Raw genomic sequence first — 24,428 nt, forward strand, 5'->3', positions numbered from 1 at the left:
GTCCTGCGGGCCCCTCCCCAGGGTATGACTCTGGGCAAGTCCGTTCACCACTCTGAGCCTGTGACTCCACTGTGAAATGACCACAGCGCTGTTGCCAGGCGTAACGACGGTGTTTGTGAAGCACCACGTCTGTCACCCAGGAGGCTGTTCGCACACGTTATCAAGGGCAACACAGTGATGAAATAATGCAGGTCACAGTGCCGCACGCAGTAGGTGCTAATTAAATGAGCGTGAAGAGGAAGAGTAGGAGGTGCAAGAAATGAAAGCACGTGTTGATGTGGAAACACTGCATCTCGGGAGTATGAGCTCGAAAGTCAAGGAATAAAATGGAAATGAAGACTAGAGGCGGACACTTGGGTCTAAAGGATGAGCCACAAACCACTCCATGGGCTTTCTCACCTGAAGAGCGTTCACTCCCAACTTATGGGCCTCTCAGGATCTTCCACGCTTGACCACCCCTCCTTCTCGAAAGCTTGGCTTCTCTGACACCTCGGCTCCCTCCTGCCTCCCCAGCTGCTCCTTCTCGGTTTCCTTTGCCAGTCAGTCCCTTTTGCAGGGTCCTCACATCTGGGAGGCCCACGGCCGGGTTCTACCAAGACCCTGTACTTGTCTTACTCTCTGTTCCCTCCTTAGATGACCTCATCACACCCAGGCCAATTTCTGAAGTTATATTCCAATTTTATTTTTGACTATTCAGTTTTAATTTGTTGTTGTTGTTGTTGTTGTTGTTGTTGTTGTTGTTGTTGTGTGTGTCTGTTTTAAGTAAGCTAGGCCCAACATGGGGCTTGAAACTCATGACCGCAAGATCAAGAGTCACATACCCTACCGACTAAGCCAGCCAGGTGCCCCTATATTGCTATTTTAAAGTTGTGTTTTTTTTTTAATTTATTTATTTTGAGAGAGACAGAGACAGCATGAGTGGGGGAGGGGCAGAGATGGGGAAAGAGAGAGAGAGAGAGAGAATCCCCAAGAAGGTTCCACACTGTCAGCATGGAGCCTGATGTGATGTGGGGCTCGGACACATGAACTGTAAGATCAATAACCTGAGTGGAAACCAAGAGTTGGATGCTTAACTGACTAAACCACCCAGGTGTCCCTATATTGCAATTTTATTCTTTAATGTTTTTTAATGTTTATTGAGAGAGAGAGAGAGAGAGAGAGAGAGAGAGAGAGAGAGCGCGAGTGGGGGAAGGGCAGAGAGGGAGACAGAATCCAAAGCACGCTCCAGGCTCTGAGCTGTCAACATAGAGCCTGATGCGGGGCTCAAACTCACAAACTACGAGATCATGACCTGAACTGAAGTCAGACACTCAACCAACTGAGCCACTCAGGCACCCCTCTATACTGCAATTTTAAAACACTCTTCTGAACACACCAGGTAGCCAACAATCACACCTGGATACGTCAAAGGCACCTCTAAGTCTATGTGCCCAAAGTCAAGCTACAGATAATGCTTGGAAATAAAAACTAAATACATACACAGAAATCACATGCATTTTCAGGGACATCATACATAGACAGAGATACCCATGAGACAAGAACAGGATCTCTAAGAAGGAGGAGGAGATGGAAGAGGGAAATAATAATAATCAAGGAACAAGAAAGGACTCTTGGAAATTAAAATATGCCAAAAAAAAATTAAAATTAAAGATTGGAAGCTAAAGTTGAGGATACCTTTCAGAAAATAAAGCAAAAAAGCAATGAGACCTTTTAAAAAGAAAGAGAAAAAAGATTGTAAAAGTAAGAGAATGAGTTCACATGAATTCCAGACAAACAGAACAGAGAAAAATAAAGTGAAGAAAAAAAAATCAAGATAATAATAATCTCTTTTAAAAAGCCCCAGAGCTGAAGGACACGGATTCCAGAGCTGATCTGGAGCTGTCTTGTTCTGGTTCGGAGGCAACCAGTTTGAAAAGTTCCTGAGAATTTAGAAAGTGGATTCTATAAATTACATTCTATAGATTTACAATTAAATAAATTGTATTAAAAACAAACGCAATTGGGGCGCCTGGGTGGCGCAGTCGGTTAAGCGTCCGACTTCAGCCAGGTCACGATCTCGCGGTCCGTGAGTTCGAGCCCCACGTCAGGCTTTGGGCTGATGGCTCAGAGCCTGGAGCCTGTTTCCGATTCTGTGTCTCCCTCTCTCTCTGCCCCTCCCCCGTTCATGCTCTGTCTCTCTCTGTCCCAAAAATAAATAAACGTTGAAAAAAAAAATAAAAAAAAAAAAAAAGAACAAACGCAATGAACACTCAAAATCCCTTACTTCTCATAACTACGCACCATTTTATGACATACTATTGTTATCCGTGCTTTTGAGGTTATTTATGCCTATTGTGTCTGCGAGGTACAACATCTTTGTTGTCTGTCTTACTCCTTAACATAAATGGAAACATCAACCAACAATCATATCGAAGGTACACATGTTCATCAATGACACAAACACCCTCTTTGCAGAACTGGATAGGAAACGGGTATTGACTGGTAGTCTGATTTTGTCAAATCACATCTGATTTGCAGCGAACAGTCAGTTACAGTTTAAGAATTCAGCCACAACAAGGAAAGTACTGAGAATCTACAGCAAAGGCTACTGCATGATTTATTATTATTTGTAAATTGTGGGCCTGGCTTTCTAGATGAAAGCCCCTGAAGATCCCAGTGAATGAATGGAAAGAATCCCACATAGGGACACATCACTGTGAAATCTCAGGATACTGGGGGGGAAGGGATGACCCAAACATATCCAGAGGAGAAAACAGACACAAAACCGAAAACCAGGTCATCTCATATGAAGGACAGGTCACTGGCACCACAGAGAGCTGCAGGGTAAGGGGAAGTGCCTTCCAAACCCCGAGGGGAAATGGAACCTGGAAACGTGCACCCAGCCAAGGTGTCCATAGATGTGGGAGACATTTTCAGAGGTAAGATACCTCAGAAAGTCTACTCCCATGTACCCTTTCTCAGGATGCTTCTGGAAAATGTGCTCCCCGCAAACAGGGCGCTGACTTAGGGAGGTAAGAGATCCAGGAAGCAGGGGTGATGATGGAGTTGGTGTGGACTCTGCCTGTGACAGCTCTGGGAGAACCTGAGCAAGATACAAGGCTCATCTTGGTTTGTGTGATACATTTTTTGACAGTCAATTAGAAGAAGCCTGGTACTTGTTTTTGAAAAACCCTTGGGTCAAAAACCCTTGGATTTGGTTCAATCAAAAGAAGTGAATCTGAATCTTGTTTTCTGTAACTCGGGTGTTCCCTAGGCCTCCTGGAGACATTGTGAAGACTACAAAGTTCTGAGGCAGGGCAGGTGGGATCAAGGTCACCAAGAAACTGGGGCAGTGGGCAGATGGCCAGATTTCGGGAGTACTGACTGTGTTCCTCTGGCCACTCAGAACCAAGGTAAGCACCAGGTGTTTGCAAAGTATCATGGCTGCCTTGTCCCAGGAGTCGCCCGTACAAGGACCAGTCAGATGCTACAGTCTTGAAGCTGATAGTGTCACAGGGGAGCAGGGAGGACACCCGGGTGTGGAGGAAGGCAGCACTGCCATGGTTGCTGGTTACTCATCCGCACCATTTACTGTGTCCCCAGCCCATCCCCAATACTCTGCTTTGGAGGTGTAACTACAGAGCAGGGGGCTTCTTCCAAAACGACCCTCAGACCTTTGCATGCAAACGAGCTCTTCCTTCCTGAACATGGCCACGCCGGAGGCCATACTTCTATTCCAGCCCATACCACTGGTTTTCCAAAAGTTTAGGGAGGACCTCTTTGTCGGCTGCCCAGAGCCCCTGCGGTGTATTCTCTCAAATACCTTCAGTGGAGAAAGACTGTCATATTTTGAGAGTTTGGAGGGCATTCCAAGCCAGAGCTGATGTCTGAGGGGACATTCAATGGGAACATTTTCTTTGACCAGAAAGAAAACCTTAACCAAAGCAGCAAGGTGATGGTGATGATCTTCGGGCTAGCCCCACAAGCGAGCCAGGGCAGCGATGGCTGGGTGTATTGAGTGTGGATCTGGGCCAGCCCACACTAACCCCTCTATGTGAACATGATCTCCTTTAGCCTCACTGGGCCCCCACAGTGCAGGATCACTGTCCCATTTCACGGATGAGGAAGATGAGGCCCACAGAGGTAAAGTCGACTGGGTAAGGCCTTGTGGCCGCGAAGGGACAGAGTGCGGCCTGGGACCCAGCTGGCTCTGGAAGAAAGAGGCAGGTCACTCCAGACTTGTAAGTGGCAGGTGTCATAAAACAAGGGGCTTGTCTTGGGGGCTGCGAGACCAGTAGCTCTGCCCCCACCACCTGCAGCGACCAGAATCTTAAAACTTCATGTGGAGGCCTTAATGTGGCTTAGTTACACATACCATCCAGACAGTCTCAACGCCACGTTACTCTCTCAAGGCTACATCCTTTCAACAGCTCCCACTGTGAAAACTGTGGGCAGAATATACATTTCAAGCACAGGGGAGCCTCAGATCTCCCGAAGTCCAGCTCATGGGTCAACCAGCGATCACATCCTCTTAATGACCTCTTCCAACACAGGAATAGTAACGAATGCACTGAAATTACATTTTACACTCATAAGGTAATTCACTGGTTTTGTAAAACACAGTGCTTATGAGGTCCTTGAAAATTTTGCTCTCAGCACGTTAATATTGCCCTTCTCCGTGCAAATTTTTGTACAGTGCGTTTGCTTAGCAAATCTTTTTTTTTTTTCTTTTTTTCCAAAAAGAGACCAAAACCTGTCTGCTTAAAACCAACAGGGTCTGAATTAGTGAGATTTGACCCAAGGTAGACAGATCGTTTTGGCCCGCACTCATGACTCCTGCTGCCCAGAAGACCCTGGCCATGCCAGGATGCAAGACACACACCAGAGAAGCTTCCAGCTGGAAAAGCAAACGGCACACTGGCCAGGCCCTGAGGGCCTCCTCCTGGGTGCCTGGGCCTGGGCCCCACCAGGTACCTGGTGACATTACCGTCTCCCATTCTGAGTAAAAGCTGAAAACTGCAGCTGAATCAGCCTCCACTCAAAACCACACAGAAGCTGGCTTGGTCATGAGTCCAAAGATGAACACAGAAATGGCTACATCTTTTGAGGGGCCCAGTGTGAAATGAAAATATGGAAACCCCTGTCCGGAATTCAAGGTAGCAACAGCAGAGTGAGAGACGAAACATACAGATGGTCCATGGCCAGACCGCATACAAAAATAGGAGTCTGCCCCACAGGCCGTGGCGGCCTGCCCAGGAAACCAACCCCTTATCTACCATGCCCAGCCCAAGAAGCCAGCCTGCTAGAGGTCATTCTTGCAGGAAGTCACATTGCTATTTCTAGTAACCATCCGGGAAGCTGGTAACAACTAGCCCCAAGTGGCCAGGACTTGATCAATAACTGACAGCTTCCCTAATTTTTGTTCCGGTTTCCAACTTAGGACTACCCAGAGGAAGCCCACCCTGCACCCCAGTTTCTAGTTAACCCGCCTCCAGCTTCCCGGGGCCAGCAGCCTCCAACTGGCGCAAACCTGGGGCTACCCTCTTCTCCCCTATAAAGCTTTCCCACTCCTCCGCCTGCTTTGAGTCTCTGCCGACCCACAATTGCTGGCGGCTGACACCCCTGCAAACTCAGAATAAACCACCTTTGCTTATGCTCATTTGGTGGGTCTCCATTTATCCCCAGAAAGCCTTGAACTAAGCCTGGCTCTTCAGAGCATGAGGCCCAGTTTCACACTTACGTCTTGGAGGCGATTTACACATGAACTGCACAAACAAGTGAACTACTGCCCTCTGCAGGGATTTCCAATCATCCTCCACCTGGCGAGCCCAGAAGACCTCAGGAGCCCCCTCTCCTGATGGGGACCTTCCCACACAGTCACCCTCTCTGGGGTGTCCTTCCCGGGCTGCTGGGCCTAGCCGAGCACACTGTCTGGTGACCCTGCATTAGCCAGAAAGCCTATGCTGTGGTGGGGTTTCCTGGGTGGAGGCATTCCCACAGAGCCCCCTCAGAAACCCACATGGCCGTGGCCATGGCCGTAGGGAGCAGCTCCCTCCTACCTTAGACGGCTCAGCTCTGCAGACCTGGCCCTGTGGGCTGGGAGCCTTGGGTGCTGGCCTGCTTGGGGCTAGAGTTAGACTTCTCAGGCACCAGGGGGCGCTGTGGCTTCCCAACTAGGACTCGGTGCCCAGACACCATGAATTTCAGGGACTGGGCTTCCCACAGGGCACAACTCTTCAGTGAGTGGCATGGCTGCGCCAATCTGCAAATCTGTTCCTTCAACTCCCACTTGTCAAATGGAAGCTACATTAGCTCACGTTCTGCTCCCCCACTTCCCACCCAGACTGTCTCACCCCATCAAGCCCCCCTTACATGTGGAGTGAGTAAATGGGATAATTGGCGTGTGATGTTCTTTTGTATTTTAATGTTTATTTATTTGAGAGAGAGAGAGAGAGAGACAGAGAGAGAATGAGAGGGGGAGGGGCAGAGAGAGGGTGAGAGAATCCCAAGCATGTTCGGCACTGACAGCCGGGAGCCTGACGCGGGGCTCGATCTGTGAGATCATGACCTGAACCGAAATCGAGTCAGACCCTTAACCGGCTGAGCCACCCAGGTGCCCTGACGTGTGATGTCCTGAGCCACTTTGTGTAAAAAACACAAGACATAACTGTTGTTTCCTCGGCGCTGCATTATCATGGTTTCTAGCCTACGATTCGTGGTCCAAGTGTGTTTTTCTGGTTTGTGTGTCACTGAGTCTCACGGTCCTCCTCGGTGTCCACCACTGACTGTTCTGTTCTGAATGGCCTTCCCATTGAAAACCGCACATCTGCCCCGTCTGGCCCGAGGCTTCATTCTGAAGATGAGTTCTCTGCCTCTCCCCAAGCCCACCTGCTTTCCTTTCTCTGTGGGCGCCTTTACCCGCTGCAAGCCTGTAGACCAACAAAATGCGAAACAATCTTGATGGATTGGAAAATGGGACAGAGAACACTCACAGCACAATACAGGTGGGCGGCTGCCCCTCTGTAACCCTTCTGCGGAAGAAAGCACAGCTCTGTGACACCTGAACACACACACACACAGCAGAGCTCTATGAACCCTGGACACACACACACACAGCACAGATCTGACACCTGAACACACACACACACACACAGAGCACAGCTCTATGAACCCTGCACACACACACACACACACACACACACACACACAGAGCACAGATCTGACACCTGAACACACACACACACACACACCATGGCTCTATGACACCTGAACACACACGTGCGCACATGTGCTTGTGCACACACACACACACCTCCTCAGGAGGCACAGGAAGAGGACATGTGCGACTGGCTGGTGGGCAATACTGTCTGGGAGGAAAGCATACTCATCGTAGGGGTCAGGATTTGGGGTTCTTGTCCCAGCTCTACAGGCAGGGGGGGGCCTGCCACCCCCACGTCTGCAGGGGAAAGCATCACTCCCTCTCACGGCCTGTTTCCTCAGAGCTGACAGTAATCACAGATGAAGGAGCATCTGAAGACTGAAACCTTGTGATCCATGCCACACAGACATTATGGTGGCCATGCCACTGCAGAAGACGGTGCTCAGGAGACGGCCGTGGGCAAGGCAGCTGGCAAGGGGGCGCAGGGCAGTGTCGTGGAACAACACAGACCCCAGAAGGGCAGCACGTAGAGTGGTTAAACCCAAGGGTCCTGTACCATACTGCCTGGCCTCACATGCGTATCCCACCCTGCTGCTCATGTAATTACCATGGACAAGCTAGAAAGCTTCCCGATGCCTCAGTTTCTTCATCTGTGAAATAGGGAGGATGCCAATAATAGCACTTGCCTTGTAGGACTGTGGTGAGGCATGAAGGAGTTATTCATGAGATGTGCTCGGAATGGTGCCCGGCTCCTAGTACGCACTCAGGCACTGTTAGCAATTATTATTATCTGGGGTCAGATCATCTGTCCTGCATCCTGGTTCTACCACCTACGAGTGTGACTGACAGACAGCGAAACTCTCTGAACTTCTTTTCTGTAAGACAAGGGTAGCAATTCCCTGGTCGCAGAGCTATTCCGAGAATTGTATGAGACTTCGCAGTCTCTCCCATGCTCTCCTCTACGACAGACTGCTGCCTAGGAGAAGCTTGACAAGCCAAACGTGGACAAGGAGAAGGGAGATGGGCAGCAGCAGGTGCACGAAGAGACCCTTTGATCACCACCAGCGTCAGATCTGGCCCTAGAACATCTGCAACCCCAAGCCCTCAGGATTTTCATGCACAACTTGGCAGATCTAGAGGTTCCCAGGCCCTGAAGTGTCCCTTCACACAGCGGGAAAGGCGGATGGCTCAGTCTGGGCTCCTCCAGGGTCCTGTCCAGCCCTTGAGCAAGGGCTCACTAAAGCCCACTGTCCTAAGCAGTCACCTCAGGCCGCCTCTCTGCTCTCCCACACAGTCGTTTCCTTGAGCAGCAGTGCACTAAAGACAGGATTAGGCCAGAGTTGTTCATTTTAACAGATGTTGGCGAGGAGGCAGAGAAAGGGAACCCCTTTGCGTTGCTGGTGGGAATGCAAACTGGTGCAGGCACTCTGGAAAACAGTATGAGGTTTCTCAAAAAATTAAAAATAGGGGCACCTGGATGGCTGTAGGTTAAGCATCCCACTTTAGCTCAGGTCATGATCTCATGGTTCATGGGTTTGAGCCCTGTGTCAGGCTCTGTGGTGACAGCTTGGAGCCTGGAGCCTGCTTCAGATTTTGTCTCCCTCTCTCTCTGCCCCTCCCCTGCTTGTGCTTTGTCTCTCTCTCAAAAATAAACATTAAAAAAAAAACTGAACTACCCTATGACTCAGCAACTGCACTCCTAGGTATTTATCCAAAGGATACAAAAATGCTGATTCAAAAGAGCACATGCACCCCAATGTTTACAGCAGCACTATCAACAATAGCCAAAGTAAATATGGGAAGAGCCCAAATGTCCATCAAGTGATGAATGGATAAAGACATAGTGTGTGTACACACACACACACACACACACACACACACACACACACAAAATGCACACGGTGGAATATTACTCGGTGATCAAAAAGAATGAAATCTTGCCATCTGCAACAACATGGAACTAGAGTGTATTATGCTAAGTGAAATAAGTCAGAAAAAGACAAGTATCATATGATTTCACTTACATGTGGAATTTAAGAAACAAAACAGATGAACACAGGGGAAGGGAAAGAAAAATAAGATAAAAACTGAGGGAGGCAAACCATAAGAGACTCTTGAATATAGAGAACAAACTGAGGGTTGCTGGAGGGGAGGTGGGTGGAGGACAGGCTAAATGTGTGACTGGCATTAAGGAGGGCATTTGTAGGGATGAGCACTGGGTGGTATATGTAAGTGATGAATCACTAAATTCTATTCCTGAAATCATTATTACACTGTACATTAACTAACTTGGATTAAAAAAAAAAAAAAAGGCATGATTAGGCCAGACAGCAGCCCTAGACATGGCCTCCCAAAGCCAACAGGGAGGGCTGCTACGTCCAGCTTCAAAATCAAATCAAAGCAGACCCCCATATTCATTACAGCCTTTACTGGGTGGCCCAGATGAAAGAAGTACTAACTTACGGCTGATACAGGAATTACAAACACTATCCATGCCTCCGTGCTGGTTTAGTATTTTATTCTGCACCGTATCCCTAGAAGCATGGGTATCTGTTTCAAGCTCCTCGCAGTTGCCCAGGGCTTTAGGAGCATGGCTTGGCCTCAGCCTGCCCAGGTTTGAACCTCGGCCTCGCTACCTACCAGGAGACTGTGAGTCAGTTGCTGACTCCCTCCAAGCCTTTTTTTTTTTTAATGTTTTTACTTATTTATTTTTGAGAGAGAGAGCATGCACATGAGTGGAGGAAGGAACACACAGAAAGGGAGAGAGTGAGAATCCCAGGCAGGCTCAGTGCTGTCAGCACGGAGCCCAATGTAGGGCTCAATCTCACGAACTGTGAGAACGTGACCTGAGCCAAAATCAAGTTGGACACTCAACCAACTGAGCCACCCAAGGCACCCTTTCCTTTCAAAGCACATACACACAGCTTCCTGTTCTCCTCGGTTGCCCTTGCTACTATCATTCGTTGCTTGGCCACGTGTCCTCATTCATGGGTGACCTCAGCACCCACGCCCTCTCACCTTCTCCACTATCACTGCTGCCATCGTTTGGTGACTTTAACAGACACGCGTGCGAGCCATCCAGAACCCTGGCTGGACACTCTGTTCTTGACCCCCTAGCTCCAGGGGTTCCCTCCTTTCCCAGTAGCGGTCACCAGCACCACAGGCAGGCATACAGGACAGGTGTCAGCTTCGCCACCTCTGGCATAGTGACTGCAAACAGCCCTCGCCAGCCATTGCCTGTCTTCTGGTTCCAAAATCCCACAATCCTCCACCTTCCAATCCGCTGACCCTGTCACTGTGTTACTACTTCCCCACCCCCTCCCCTTCCCTGCCTGCTTGTAATGGGTTGGCAAAACCCCCAAAAAAACAATGCTCCAGCGAGACAAAATGATCCCAGTAAGTGGACTCACTTTAAAGTGACACCACATGTCTCCAGGGCACCCTCGACACCCCCGCTTTCCCAGCGAGTGGGGGGAAGTCACTGCTTGTCACTCTCCGGAGACTGTGACACCTAGTTCACAGGGGAAACTGCACCAGCCGCCCGTGTCCCCACAGGCACCTGTTAGGATGCAAGGGACACTGTGCTCCAGCCCAACGCTGGGCCTTCCTTCGATCACTGGGTCTCACACTCTTTTTGCCTTCTCAAGGATTTCACTTGCACTCACGCTTCTCTTTTCTCGAGAAATGGTCAGTTTCTCCCTGTTCCGTGCATCACTGCTGTGGATGTATAAATATGCCTTCCTATCATCATCCTTTTTTAAAAAGCTCCTGATGCCATCCATGCCCCCTCCTACTCTTGCAGCGAAATTCTTCACACGTTGCCCCCATCGGCGGCCCCCCACTTCCTCAACTCACACCCGCTCCACACGCCCACTCCCACCGGGCTCCCGCCACCACCCTCCACCCTTGAAACCCATTTCTGTTGGCATCACGACTGAAGTCTTTTTTTAACTACAAGTCATCTTTTAAACCCATCATTTCTGAAAGTCACAAAAACAAAGGCCTTAAAATGATATGGAGGCTGAAAACTCAGAATCCCGACTGGGAAATCTAGGTGTAAGGTCACCAGTCTCTGGATAGAGGGGGTGGCTCGAGGAAGACTGCTCATTGTCACTTTCAGCAGGCACGGGCTGGACCAACAATGATAAGTTTCTATCGTGAGGAATGTAGTCTGTCGGTCAGTTTGCAAATTTGGGGGCACAACAAATTTGTGAACGAATTCAACGCACTGTAATGTTAAAACTTCAGGATAATTTCTCTTTCATACCCTCAAACCAGTGTCAACTCCGCTGTATGTTAGCATGTTCGGTAATCCGATCAAGTATTTCTGGAGCACCTACTGCATGCTAGGCACTACAGCAGGCACTGGGTGTAGGGAGGTAAACAAAATGGGCACGATCTCTGTTACAGGGTTTGTAATCTAACTTAGGCAATAAAATAAGCACCCAATTAGGACGTAAGTGCTAACTGTGGCAAGTGGCATGAGGGGGAGGGGTAGAGACTCCTAAAATAACAGTGGGCTTTAGGAAGTGAGAAAGAGAATTAAGCCTGTGAAACGTCAGGGAAAGGCATTCCTGGCAAACAGCACATCCCAGAGCCCTGGGGTAGAAAGAATTTGGTTCTTCCAAGAAAAGGAAAGAAAGCCAGTCTGCCAGGGGGAAGCCTTGAGAGGACTGCTGGTGAAGACTGCAGGGGCAGAGTCTTGGAGAACATGCTAACAAGGCTGAAAGTTGTCCCAAAGGCAACCACCACTGACTCAATTTTTCAGACGTAAGAGCTAATCCTCATCACTCACTTCCTCCACTTCTTGGCAGCATTTGACGTGACTGACGGCTCCCCTGACTGGGTTTCCATTAAACCCGTCACCTGGGTCTCCTCCTGCCTCCGGGGCTACTCTTTCCAAGTCTCCTCTGACGGCTCCTCCTGCAGCAGGGGGGAAATGGGCTCTATACCCCCTACGACCCCACGACAACGGTCTTCGCCCCTTCCATGTCCACTCTGCTACTCGGAGATCTTGGCGTTACAGCCTAAGAACAAACCACATCGTATTTACATACACTTATCCTTCACACCTCTTCCCGCAGCAGTGGGCAGGACACAGTGGTGGAAGGGAAAAAGGTACGGAACACGTTATCAACGTTAGTAGATTTTGCAGCATCATTTAACACATTTACAGTCGCGGATACCAATTTATAGTACATAGCTGGGCTCCTAAAGACCCAGCTCTAATACCTGAAAGTGGAAAACATACAAATTAAAACAATAATGGTCACTGTGCAACAGGAATGAGGAATACAGGAGTGAATCAAAACACTTCCTGGGGCGTCTGGGTGGCTCAGTCAGTTAAGCGTCCGACCCCTGATTTCCTCTCAGGTCATGAGCTCACAATTCGTGGGTTTGAGCCCCACATCAGGCTCCGTGCTGACAGTGCGGAGCCTGCTTGAGATGCTCGCTCTCTCTCTCTCTCTCAAAATAAATTAAAACAAAAAAACACAAGACTTCCTGAAGTTTCCAATCTGGTTGGGAGGATACGACAACACTGGAAGTTGGAAGGGCAGGATGCGTGAATTACAAACCTGTCTCCTTGCTTTCACACTTAAAACATCCACCAAGTCAATAAACACCGTATCATTTAGTTATGATGCAGGATGCATTTATCATCACTACACCCAGTGTCTCAGGGTGCTGTGTGCTCAGTCGGACTGCACACACCAGAGCAAAGGTGACATTTATGAGTCCTAATGGCCTGTTAACCAACCTGGCTGGGCCATACAGACCCACCTCAGCATCTACCACTCAGCTGACCATGAGCTTAAGGTTAAAATGTGGCCTTACAGGATACAGTTCTACATGCTCCAGTGCACAGACTCAGGGTACCATTAGGCCCACCATGGTTTAAACACACCTACGTAACTGGGCACATGTTGCATGTAAAATTCGCATCAGGGTCATTTGTAAGGGAAAAAATACAGTTTTCAATGCACCTAATGGAGTTGTTTTTTTTTTTTTTTTTTAATGTTTATTTATTATTGAGAGACAGAGACAGAGTGTGAGCATGGGAGGGGCAGAGAGAGGGGAGACACAGAATCTGAAGTAGGCTCTAGGCTCTGAGCTGTCAGCACAGAGCTCGACACAGGACTCGAATTCACAAACCGCGAGATGGTGACCTGAGCGGAAGTGGGACGCTTTACGGACTGAGCCACCCAGGCGCCCCAGGGAACAGCTTTTAATTGAAAAATGATAAGCATTGATCACTAAAAAATAGCCTCCACACAATATAAAGGTTCTCAGCTTTAGTGGGCATAAAATTAGGTGGCATAAATTTGCATATTTAATCAACGGCCCAGGCAATTTTGATGTGGTGATATCCGCTTCATGGAAAATCCTGTTCTAGTGAGCTCAGAAAGTGAAAAACATTGATTACCCACATATTAACAATTCATTTTCATAGAACTAACCCTTGAACAATTGAGAATTTCTGAACTGACAATTCCTAAGAGTTCAAACACTATTTCCTGCTTTAACATAATCCTTACTCTCATGCTGTAAGGTTTTTGTGATCTTGACTTAGTATAATTCTAAGTACCATCTCTCTGCTCAGCGAGAACTAAAAGTGATATGTTGGACAAATGTATATTCTAATAAGTGCAATCAGTCTATAATAATTGCCACAACTTCAACAGGTGCCAAAGAAACTGATCTGTCCAGAGAATTCATGCAACCCATGATTTCAATAACAGCATTCTCCAGAAGCATTTAGCACATGTTTGCTTGCTGGATTTCCATAAGAATGGGAAGTAGTTAGATTAACTCAGGTATCTGTATCTAAGAGAGATTCCCTAGTTTATGGTGTCATAAACCCAAGGTTTATGGTGTCATATAACCCAAGGTTATACTAGAACATAAGAGTTTTCTTCACATTTAAATTCAAATGCTTTGAATAAAGATAAAATATTTTAGCATTTTGATAAGTGTAAAATTTTTGTTTTGGAAAAAAAAATCAAGAATGAAAAAAAATAAAACTACAAAGCCAGAGAATTAGAAAAAAAAAAAAAAACACACACACTACAAAGCCAGAGAATTAGAGGAAAACTATTGTCACAGCCCCATTAAGTCAGGCACAGAAGAAGAAGAAAGAAGAAAGAAGAAAGAAGAAAGAAGAAAGAAGAAAGAAGAAGAAGAAGAAGAAGAAGAAGAAGAAGAAGAAGAAGAAGAAGAAGAAGAAGAAGAACAACAACAACAACAACAACAACAACAACAACAACAACAAGGAAAAAAAAAAAAACAAAGGCTATTTAAATTTCTAAAAAATCAACACATTTTATCCTGGAAAAGAGAAGCGGGAATCACAATAAGTGCTAATCTTCATCAGGTGTCTCATGTACCAACCACAACGCTCTACAAACACCCATTTAACCCTCAAACCTTCAGACAGGCACTCGCTTATGCCCACTGTATGAAGGTCAGGGCCCAGAGCTCCACACACAGCCTGCATCTGGAAAAGTCCACTGCCCAAGGTCCTCCACAGCCCACTTTGCTGGTTACTCACTAAATTCAAAACTCAAATTTAGCATCTGCTGTTAAATAAACTGGAAATAAAATTATAGTCTACAATAGTCAAATTCTTCCTAAACATTAAAAGCAAAGTGTCCAATGATGTAGAAATCATAGCTTATATCTAAACTTAAACAGATTATCTGCATTCTACTTATTAAAACTTAAAAAGGAATTCAGGTATCAGTTCAAAACTTTCTACACTTTGATATCATACAAATCCAGTTCCTAAATATTTATCATATACATTAAAAGAATTAATGAATTAATGAAAAAACACTTCTCCGAAGATTAAGGATGATTCACATCAATTTAACTTGACGTTATGGGATAGCTTATACATCAACAGTACTGATTCTTGGTTCAGGATGAAGGCAGAGTCTGGGAGTCTTGGTTTCGATTTATCCCTAGGCTGGAACTGCAGGAAGCAAATGTGCACATATCCAAAAATCTTTATAAATTTCACACTGAAGTCACACGGGGGCAGATTACTGTCTAATAAAGAACTGGTTGCTCATTGTGAAACTATAACTCATTCTAACAAGCTGTAATGTCATCTGACAGATTACCTTTCTTGCTTACAAAAGTTAATTCAAGACACTCTACATTATGCCATGAAACTGACCAACCACCAATCAGCATTTACGTAAATTATGTATTAATCATGTTCAAGGCCTGATACGTGCAAGGCTGTATGCTAGCAGTCGGTCTCCTGAAGATCACAGCTCTGAATTCCAAGCTCACGCACACAATAGTGGCTTCTCTTCAGTTTTCCCTTTAAACCAACACAGACCAGACCAACTGAGGTACCTGGAGTATCTAAAGCATGATGTACCTACGATCCAAGTGTAACAGGTAGTATTTAAAGAAACAGACAAATGACACAAAATCCTGCAGTTACCCACTCCTCTGATTATAGTATATTTTCCTACCCAAAGATATTTAAAGCTTTAAAAAGTGATTCTTTTCATTTATTGGTGAACTGATACTACAATTCATATATAAACTAGAAATTCTTTGAAAGCCACATGACAATACCATTCAACTTTAGGAATGAGCATCAGGAAATTAACAGCTCATCTGCACCAACGTGAAGTTAGGTTTAGCTGATCCACATTTCTAGCATTCCCAAGGCGTTACACAGAAAGCCACTGTGTGTCCTTGACCAATTCTAAACAGAGGAAAAAGACACATCTAAATGCTGCCAATTCAAAGAATTCAGAGCTTAAATATGGCAACAAAATGAGAAGATAATCACGTCGGTGCCAAACAGTGTTTTTGCTATTTAGATCGTAAAGGGAGTATCCATCTTTTGGCTTGTTTAGCATTACAGTAAAGCAGTGTAATTTACTTTGAAAACATAATTTTGAAAGTATTCTGGAGACCTGGAATAAACTAGAAAGAAGAAGATGGAAAAAACAGGAATAAATGTAATCTACATTTTGATTATTTAAATTTAATTTCTTCTTGATATAGGAATGATTTCTAGTACCTATCTTTTAACAGAAAAGACTGAAATTCTCTTCCCATTCAATTTATCTTTACTTTAAACATGAATTCTGCACACAGTACTAAAACGAAATCTCAGCAAGAAGAAAGTCTATCAGTGACTACACCACTAAGAGAAGATGAAGCAGAATAAGGAAAAATATAATCTATGGTTTATTTCTTTGTTACACAGAGAAAATTAAGAGTGGTCCAAAACATCTTAGTCCATCTCCCATGTCCTTCCTGACATAATGAGAATGTACAAAATAATGGCAAGCTAGATTAGGGGTCCAGCTCAGGGTCAAGTTTTTCCACCTTGATGACAATCTCTGGAGCTAAAGCAGCACTGGCTGGCTGGTTCTCTGCCTCCGACTCTGAAAGCACTTCCTCCTTTATCTTCACAGGCTTATTACTGGCCTCCTCCTCTTCATCTGAAGACTCATCAAGCTCCCATTCATCATCTATGTCCATTTCAAATACTCTTACATGACGGAGATTTGAGCTCAACTGGAGAAGAAAAGGTTCAAGAGTTTTTAAGTTAATGGCTTAACTAATACGTGATATATAAGAAATCAGAAATCTGAAGAATGGTCTTATACGAAAGTTATTTTTCATTGATTTACAACAAAATCACTAAACTCAGCCTCATTTGCTGCAAAAGGATCTCTACATATAACAGTGACAATGTCATGATAATTAAAAGCCAGGGGTTCCTGGCTAGCTCGGGTAGAAGAGCATGCGATTCTTGGTCTCGGGGACATAAGTGTAAGCCCCACTTTGGGTGTAGCGATTACTTAAAAAAATAAATAAATAACATCTACAATTGTTATTACTCAGTAAGACTTCTCAGAACAAGAAAGGTACACAGCTAAGACCACAACATGCTCATAATCAATAAAAGCAATACATCACAAAATGTTTACACTTTCTGAAGGGACCTCATAGATCCAAAGTCAGTTCTTCCTGTTACTGAGTCCGTAAACAATCTGTAAATACTTACCACACAGGATACTTTGCGAAAACCATTCCCAGCAACGTACTGCGCTTTCATACTTTCCAGTAATCTCCAATGCTTCTCAAAATGCATGGTACGTGTGGGAATAGCACTATGCTGTTCATCTAGCCTGGGAAGGGGAAAGAAACCAACCCAGGAATGAAAAGGGGATCTTCTCCCTGGTTTACAAGGGGTAGTAACAGGATCCACCATGGGTTTCATTTCTACCAATACTCCCATTTCCAATAGAATTCTATCAGCCACTATCTAAAAAGCTATGATACTATCTTCTAGGAAAATTCTGCCATTCCAAGTAGCCAGAATGTCATCTTACTACGGTTTTTGATCCCTTTTCAAGGAAAGCAAATGGACACATTTTTAAATTAGAGGAGGGATCTACTCACTTAAATCTAAGAAAACTAAAACCGTCTCTGGAATTGGTTGTGTACCCTCCATGTGGCTACCAAGGTCCTAATTCTGGTAGGAAAGCACTAAGAGCAAATCTAAAATAATTAATTCTACTATCACCTGAGATTAATGCTATGCTTGAAAACAGAACTAACAGAAATCCTATTCTCCACTCCAGGTAATTCCCCACCTTATGTTAGCAAATGCTTCTTGATTTATTAGTAAAGCAAAAGGGTAGAAGAGCTGCCGAAGTCCATGTTTTCTTAAATAAAATATAGTACTTCTGCTCAGTTGACTTTACCACTGTTCCTAGTAACCGCTGTCTACCATACCTAAGGTACTAAAATGTGCGATACACATTAAAAAACATCTAACTGTCATGACAGAGAGATACTCTTACTAAGGAGGTGGTTACCTTGTCGAGTAATCCCCAGTGAACTGATACTCTGCAGAATCCTCACTGTTATACACTGAAGACAACGGCAACTGGACCAAGAGTCTGTCTCTTCCTTCGCGCCCCACTGTGTCTTTAAGAACTACCGTTACGGTTTCGTCATCATAAAACTGTGCATCTAAACAACTGTAGGTGCTACAAGTAAAGTACATTCTTTTATGTCAGAGAGATGATCTGGACTACTGAGAAAATACTGTATACATAACATGCTACTGGTACAACACAAAAACATTAATGAAACAAAAACCAAGTGACATTCTATTTAATTACATTTAAAATATATCATTAGTTTGCACTAAAGTCAGTTATCTATTGTACCGAGTATTCACAAATACAACTAGGCCCTAAAAACAGGTCATCATGAAAAAGAAAAGTCTGTGAGGGTGAGGTCGGTTCACAGTTCCAAAAAACTCTTGATATCAAGAGTTAGGCCTTAAGCCTGTGGAAATTCCATGAAAGGCACCTCGCCGGTATACTGAGTAAAGAAACTGGGCTAACTAGACTGAAAAGTAAAAATAAGACTCACACAGGAAAAGTCACAACAACTTCAAAGACGTCATCATTAAAAATTCCTTTTATGTAAGGAAAAGGGAATGAGAAAAAGACTGGCCTATGATTAGTGTTCATTCCACACACTCAGGGGTGACTTTGGTAACGTTACCCTTTTATATCCTAAGGACCTCCCAGAATAGTGAGAACGACACCACCTCACATTACTGTTGGTTGTAACAAGAACTCCAGCCATATACCCCTTGGAACGACCACCCTTTCTTAAGAGCCAGGGGAGCACAGAAGTATTAATTACAGGAAACCACAGCTGTATAAATTCCTGTAGGGCAGGAAGGTTCCATTCAATTGTTAAGTCAAATCGAAGCATAACACACATAAGCAATCCTGTCCCCTACGCTGCAAGTTACAAAGGCCTCCTAAGGACGGTATCAACACTGTAACTGAGTCTAACTGTATTTCTAAAATTGCATTTATTAAGCACACACACATATCGTACATATATATATACAATCTCATCCAAACAAGATTCAAGATTTACCTTCTTCTCACTTTTTCAGTTGTGGCGTAGGTGAAGCTCCCAAATTTAACAGCAATCAGTCCATTAGTTACAGATCTTGAAGAAAGAAGGAGGAAAAAAAAAAGACTATGGAAAAAACCCGGATAGCCAATAATCTAAATGCTTGAAAGAACAAGATTGTTAGCGTTAGTATATTTACCTGAACAGCAAGCCCCAGACCAAAATACCATTATGTTCACTCTTCAACACTGACAACTAATTTAAATGCCTAAATAGACAAACCTACGTCAAAACGACAACTTGGTTTAAAATCTTAGTCACTAAAGTAGCTAGATACCTTAAAAAATTAAGGGCACTTGGAACAACCAAATTATTTCTCTTTGGCCTCATCTTGGCCTCAAAAAACTTCCTTCAAATTCAGATTAAAACCCATTTGAGGGGCGCATGGGTGGCTCAACTGATTAAGTGTCTTACTCTTGGTTTCGGCTCAGGTCACGATCTCATGGTTTTGTGAGTTCGAGGGCTCTGTGCTCATAGTATGGAGCCTGCTTGGGAGTCTGTCTCCCACTCTTTGCCCCTCCCCCACTCGTGCTGTCTCTATCTCTCTCAAAATAAACTTTAAAAAAAGCTATTTGAGATACTAATGGTATTCTGTATATGATTTATTTTTTTTAGAATTTTCATTTCAGATTCTCAAGAGAAGTCTCTACAGGCAAGGCCTCTTGTTTAATGAAAGGTAAACTTAGCCTGAGGTAAAAATCCTTTCTATAAGGAACCAAAAACACCGTTTTGAACTGCTACACATTCATGAGATACAATCCTGAGTGCTCTGCTGTTGTATTTTTCTTAACCCTAAAGAAATCCTACATGTCATAGCTATACCTGTATAAAATTAATAACCCAGAATCAGAAGGGATCACATAGCTTCCTGATTTGGCATTATCATTTTAATGATGTGAAAACTAAGACTAAGGACAGTTCAGTGACAAGCCTAAAGTCAGAAGGTGGCTTAACTAAACCCCAAAATGTAGGGAAGGGACGCTGTACGTTTTACTATTAAAAATAATAGGGGCACCTGGGTGGCTCAGTTAAGCGTTCGACCTCGGCTCAGGTCATCATCTCACAGTCCATGAGTTCGAGTCCCACATTGGACTCTGTGCTGACAGCTCAGAGACTGGAGCCTGCTTCAGATTCTGTATCTCACTCTCTCTCTGCCCCTCCCCCACTCAGTTTCTCTCTCTCTCTCTCTCTCAAAAATGAATAAACATTAAAAAATTTTTTTAAAAATACAATCTTATCTAATTCAAACTTTAGATTAATACTTACTGGGAAATATCAGTATGTCTCCTTAAGATGCACATTTTATAAAGTGAATCTTCTAAAATTGTAAAAAGAAGATAATGTAGATTTGAGGTTTTATTATTCCACCTAAGGAAAAAAAATTAATATCAAAACATGATATTTAGCTATCATTGCAGAGAACAAAACTGCATTGTTCACATGAGATGGGGAAAAACACACTTACAGAAAAGGAAATTTGAACAATCTGCGTGTACAGTCCTCACTAAAACAAAAGAAGAAAAGGTAAGAAAAGATTAAATTGGCCGCTGAATTTTACCATCCAAAAAGGAAACAGAATTACCTTCTAGCATCCCTATATAATGGAATACAGATTGCTTGATTCATCGATTTTCCAATTACATCCTAAATAAAAACAGATTTAAAAACACAATTAAAGCATGTACATACACACACACACACAGATACTCTACACAAAGTACCTGACCATCGCTGTTCAAATCTAGTAAAAAACCATCTAGATCACGAAGCTTTCTCACAGGAAACTTCGATGACAGTCGTTAACAGTAAGGAAAAGAGAGAGAAGAAATTCTGAGCTGAAAAGGATGTTGCAGAGAAGTGCACGGCAGGCTAAGAACCCCCACCCCAGCCCCACATCTCAGAACACCCATCCTCCCTCCTGCAGGAGTCAGCTGGAGACACAAAAGCCCCATAACTAAGACTGTTTATAAGAAGTTTGTTCTGGGGGCGCTTGGGCGGCTCGGTCGGTTAAGCTCCAACTTCCTCTCAGGTCATGATCTCAGTGCTCGTGAGTTCAAGCCCCGCGTCGGGCTCTGTGCTGACAGCTTGGAGCCTGCAGCCTGCTTCGGATTCTGTGACTCCCTCTCTCTCTCTCTCTGCCCCTCCCCTGCTCATGCTCTGTCTCTCAAAAAATAAATAAATGTTAAAAAAAAAAAAAAGAAAGAAAGAAAGTAAGTAAGTAAGTTAGTTTGTTCTGGGAACAAATAATAATGATGCCAACCCTTTCAGTAACCCTGTATTTGTTACTTTTAATTTATGTAAGGAACTAACAATAAAAGGAAACGTTAGGGTAACCCATATGAAACTGCCATTTTTGTTAGCCAGAAGTTGACTATCAGCATTTTCACGTGGCTCACCTTAATAACCATGATCGTTTGCATAAGTGAGCCACATATTGTAGATATTCTCACTCCTACTCAAAGACATGCATTTCTTTCAAACTTACTGCTGGTTTTTGCAAGCATAGGTCAATAATGTTCTCCATCCGCCTTTTCACAAAATGCAATGATTTTCGAGGATAATATGGAAACAGCAAAGGACTTTCTGGTTTCAAACAAAAAGAAAGAAAAACAAAAACAAAAACACAAAGCTATAGCAAACCAAATGATTAGGAGAAAATAATCTCGTCAGAGCCAGCCTGCGCAGCTTATGGGGCAGTGGAAATCTCCCTGGCCCTTTCATTATCCTTCACACCCACCTCACTGGAAACGAGTATGGCCTTCTGCCTTTCATCATCGCCTGCTGCCACCCCTAAGTACCCCCCTAAAAACCACCGCACTTAACTACAATCCGAGTCCTAGCAGCTTGGTATTCTTTATTCTGTTTTCCCTACCAAAATCAAATAGTATGCTTCCACTGGGTATAAGGAGGGGATCATTTGGGAACCAAAAGACATATAATAAAGTTTGTTCTTCTCTACTCTTTGCCACAATGGGGTGACAACAGTCCAGCACGGTTCTGGAAGAGTATAATACTTAAAAACAGAAACAGGAGACGAGAAACTAGTGCTGTGTAAATAAGCTCTTTACTTTTCAAAAGGCCACTTTACCAGGAGACAGTCCTGTATGATTCAGCGTTTATGGATACCAACTACGCTCCAGTCCTTTGTATCTGTTCTTCCTACTGCTCACAGCAGCTGTGCAAAGTAAGCATCTCACTCTCCAACTTACAGACTAAAAAATGAGGCACAGAAGATCTGGGCAATTGCCCAGTGTGGAAATGACTAACAATCTAGATCTGTAAATCAAACCCTCTGCCTCCCAGGCCTGCACTCTTCTACTGGGTTCTGTGGGCTTCTCCCTCACCTGCAGCATCTCCTGTCCCAGCTATGCTGGACAAAGTGAGCTTTAATCAGGTCAACATTATAAGCTCCCCACAGGTAACAGATGCTGTGGGAGCAGAGAAAGACATGTGGTCTTTGCCCCTGGTTCCTGGCACAGAGCTCTAAAACCCTCAGAATTTCCTGAGTGATAAGGGTGATAGGAACATCTTTTGTTGTAATGAGACCACTGTGGGTAGATCCCTAGGATAGCTTCAGGATGAGGACTGGTCACCAGAAAGACCAAGCTCTGATGAGAAGTCCAGACTTTTCAGCTCCATCCCCCGACTTCCAGGGCAGGGAGAGAAGCTGGAGTGGAATTCAATCACCAACAACCAATGATTTAATCAAGCATGCCTGCATAATGAAATCCCCATACAAAACCCAACCAGTGGGCTTCAGAGGGCTTCCCGGTGCTGGGAGGGTAGCATGCCCAGAGCAGGGAGGGAAGTTCTGAGCCCCTCCCCCATACTCTGCCCTACGCATCTCTTCCACTTGGCTGTTCCGAGTTGTATCTTTATAGTAAACCAGTAAATCTAAGTAAAGTGCTTGAGTTTCATGAGCCATTTTAGCAAATTATCAACCTGAAGGTGGTGGTAGAGGGGGAGGAACAGAAATGTGGGCAACCTGGGGAACTGATGACATCGGGCACCCAGTTGACCTGAGAACTGGTCTCAGGAGAGAAAAAGCTCCCATTTTGTCAGGTTTTGTTTTTTTTCTTTTTTAAGTTTATTTATTTTTGTGAGAGACAGCAAGAGAGACAGGGAAGGGCAGAGAGAGAGGGAGACAGAGAATCCCAAGCCGGTTCCCCACTGTCAGCGCAGAGCCCGACACGGGGCTCGATCCCACGAACAGGTAAGATCAGGCCCTGAGCCAAAATCAAGAACCAGATGCTTAACCGACTGAGCCATCCAGGCGCCCCAGTGTCAGAAGTGTTTTGAGTAAAAACAGCTCAGATGCCAGCACACTGGCTGCTTATGAGCCATGTGCCGGCACAAACTGCTTTAACTACATTTAGTTAATCTTCACGACAGATTTTGAGGGAGGCACTACTATCATCCTCATTTTACTGATGGGAAAACTGGGGTACAAAGAAGTTGGACAATTCGCCCTCAGCCACATTCCTAAGAAGTCGTACAGCAGATTCCAACACAACACTGACTCTCATGGACCCTGAGAAAGACCCTGTATCGAGTACTTAGCACATGGTTTTTGCAAAGTGCTAGAAAGAAGTTTCATTAAAGTTTTAATAGTTCCATAATAATAGCGGGTATTTCTTCACACTAGACTAAGAAACTGGAGAATTAACGAGCTTGTCCCAAATCACATACCAGCAAAACCTCGAGCATTTAGGAGATGGAGTCAGTAATACTGAAGTGCATCTTGGTTAAACATGAGGCCTGTAGCTAAGATTAGGCCTTCCTGTTCAGTCACAGATGTCAAGACAAAAAGGGTAGGGCCCATTTTTAGCCCATCAGAGTTCCCAGAACCAGCATTAGCCTACTCTAGTGACAGGGCCCAGATGCCACCCCGGCCGGCACATTGCATCAGCGCTCCTCAGGCTGGGGGGGCCACCTGATTAAACACAGCAAAGAGATGAGTTGGCCATACCTTTATTCTCCCTCCATTCGATAACTAACTGACATCAATGTATCTCAAGCAATACAAAATATGTCCTGCTCTGAAAAAGAATCTGGACTTCTAGAGTTAAAACAAAAGAGCAATAAGCAGAGTTCTGGGCCTCAAAGAATTCTCTCCTTCTCCCATCCATCCTCATTCATTCATTCATTCATTCAGATAAACAGCAACCAGACACAAGTGGCAGAGATTACTCCTGAGTTGAGTTAAAAACTTAGGTTTTGAAGTCAGCAGAACCCTGGCTCCACTGCACGGTAGATTGTGTGATCTTGGGCCTTCTCTGACCTTCAGTCTCCTCGACAGTAAATG

The 24,428-nt window shown here is 44.7% G+C and overlaps 1 protein-coding gene across 2 annotated transcripts in view; it reads right to left on the reverse strand.

Moving 5' to 3' along the window:
• Positions 1-16,331: 16,331 nt before the first annotated feature.
• The window catches only part of ANAPC4 (anaphase promoting complex subunit 4), a 33,238-nt gene continuing 25,141 nt past the window's right edge, over positions 16,332-24,428 (reverse strand). For both annotated transcript variants that reach the window (XM_027048984.2, XM_027048915.2), the window contains exons 21-28: positions 21,609-21,706; positions 20,706-20,767; positions 20,589-20,627; positions 20,390-20,491; positions 19,085-19,159; positions 17,998-18,171; positions 17,181-17,304; positions 16,332-16,687 (exon numbers count right to left, since the gene is read on the reverse strand). In XM_027048984.2, the coding sequence (XP_026904785.1) occupies positions 16,463-16,687; positions 17,181-17,304; positions 17,998-18,171; positions 19,085-19,159; positions 20,390-20,491; positions 20,589-20,627; positions 20,706-20,767; positions 21,609-21,706 (899 nt within the window). In that variant the 3' untranslated portion in view covers positions 16,332-16,462. The remainder of the gene's footprint in view (positions 16,688-17,180; positions 17,305-17,997; positions 18,172-19,084; positions 19,160-20,389; positions 20,492-20,588; positions 20,628-20,705; positions 20,768-21,608; positions 21,707-24,428) is intronic.

The sequence above is a fragment of the Acinonyx jubatus genome, chromosome B1 (genome assembly GCF_027475565.1).
Source record: "Acinonyx jubatus isolate Ajub_Pintada_27869175 chromosome B1, VMU_Ajub_asm_v1.0, whole genome shotgun sequence".
Classification (NCBI taxonomy): domain Eukaryota; kingdom Metazoa; phylum Chordata; class Mammalia; order Carnivora; family Felidae; genus Acinonyx; species Acinonyx jubatus.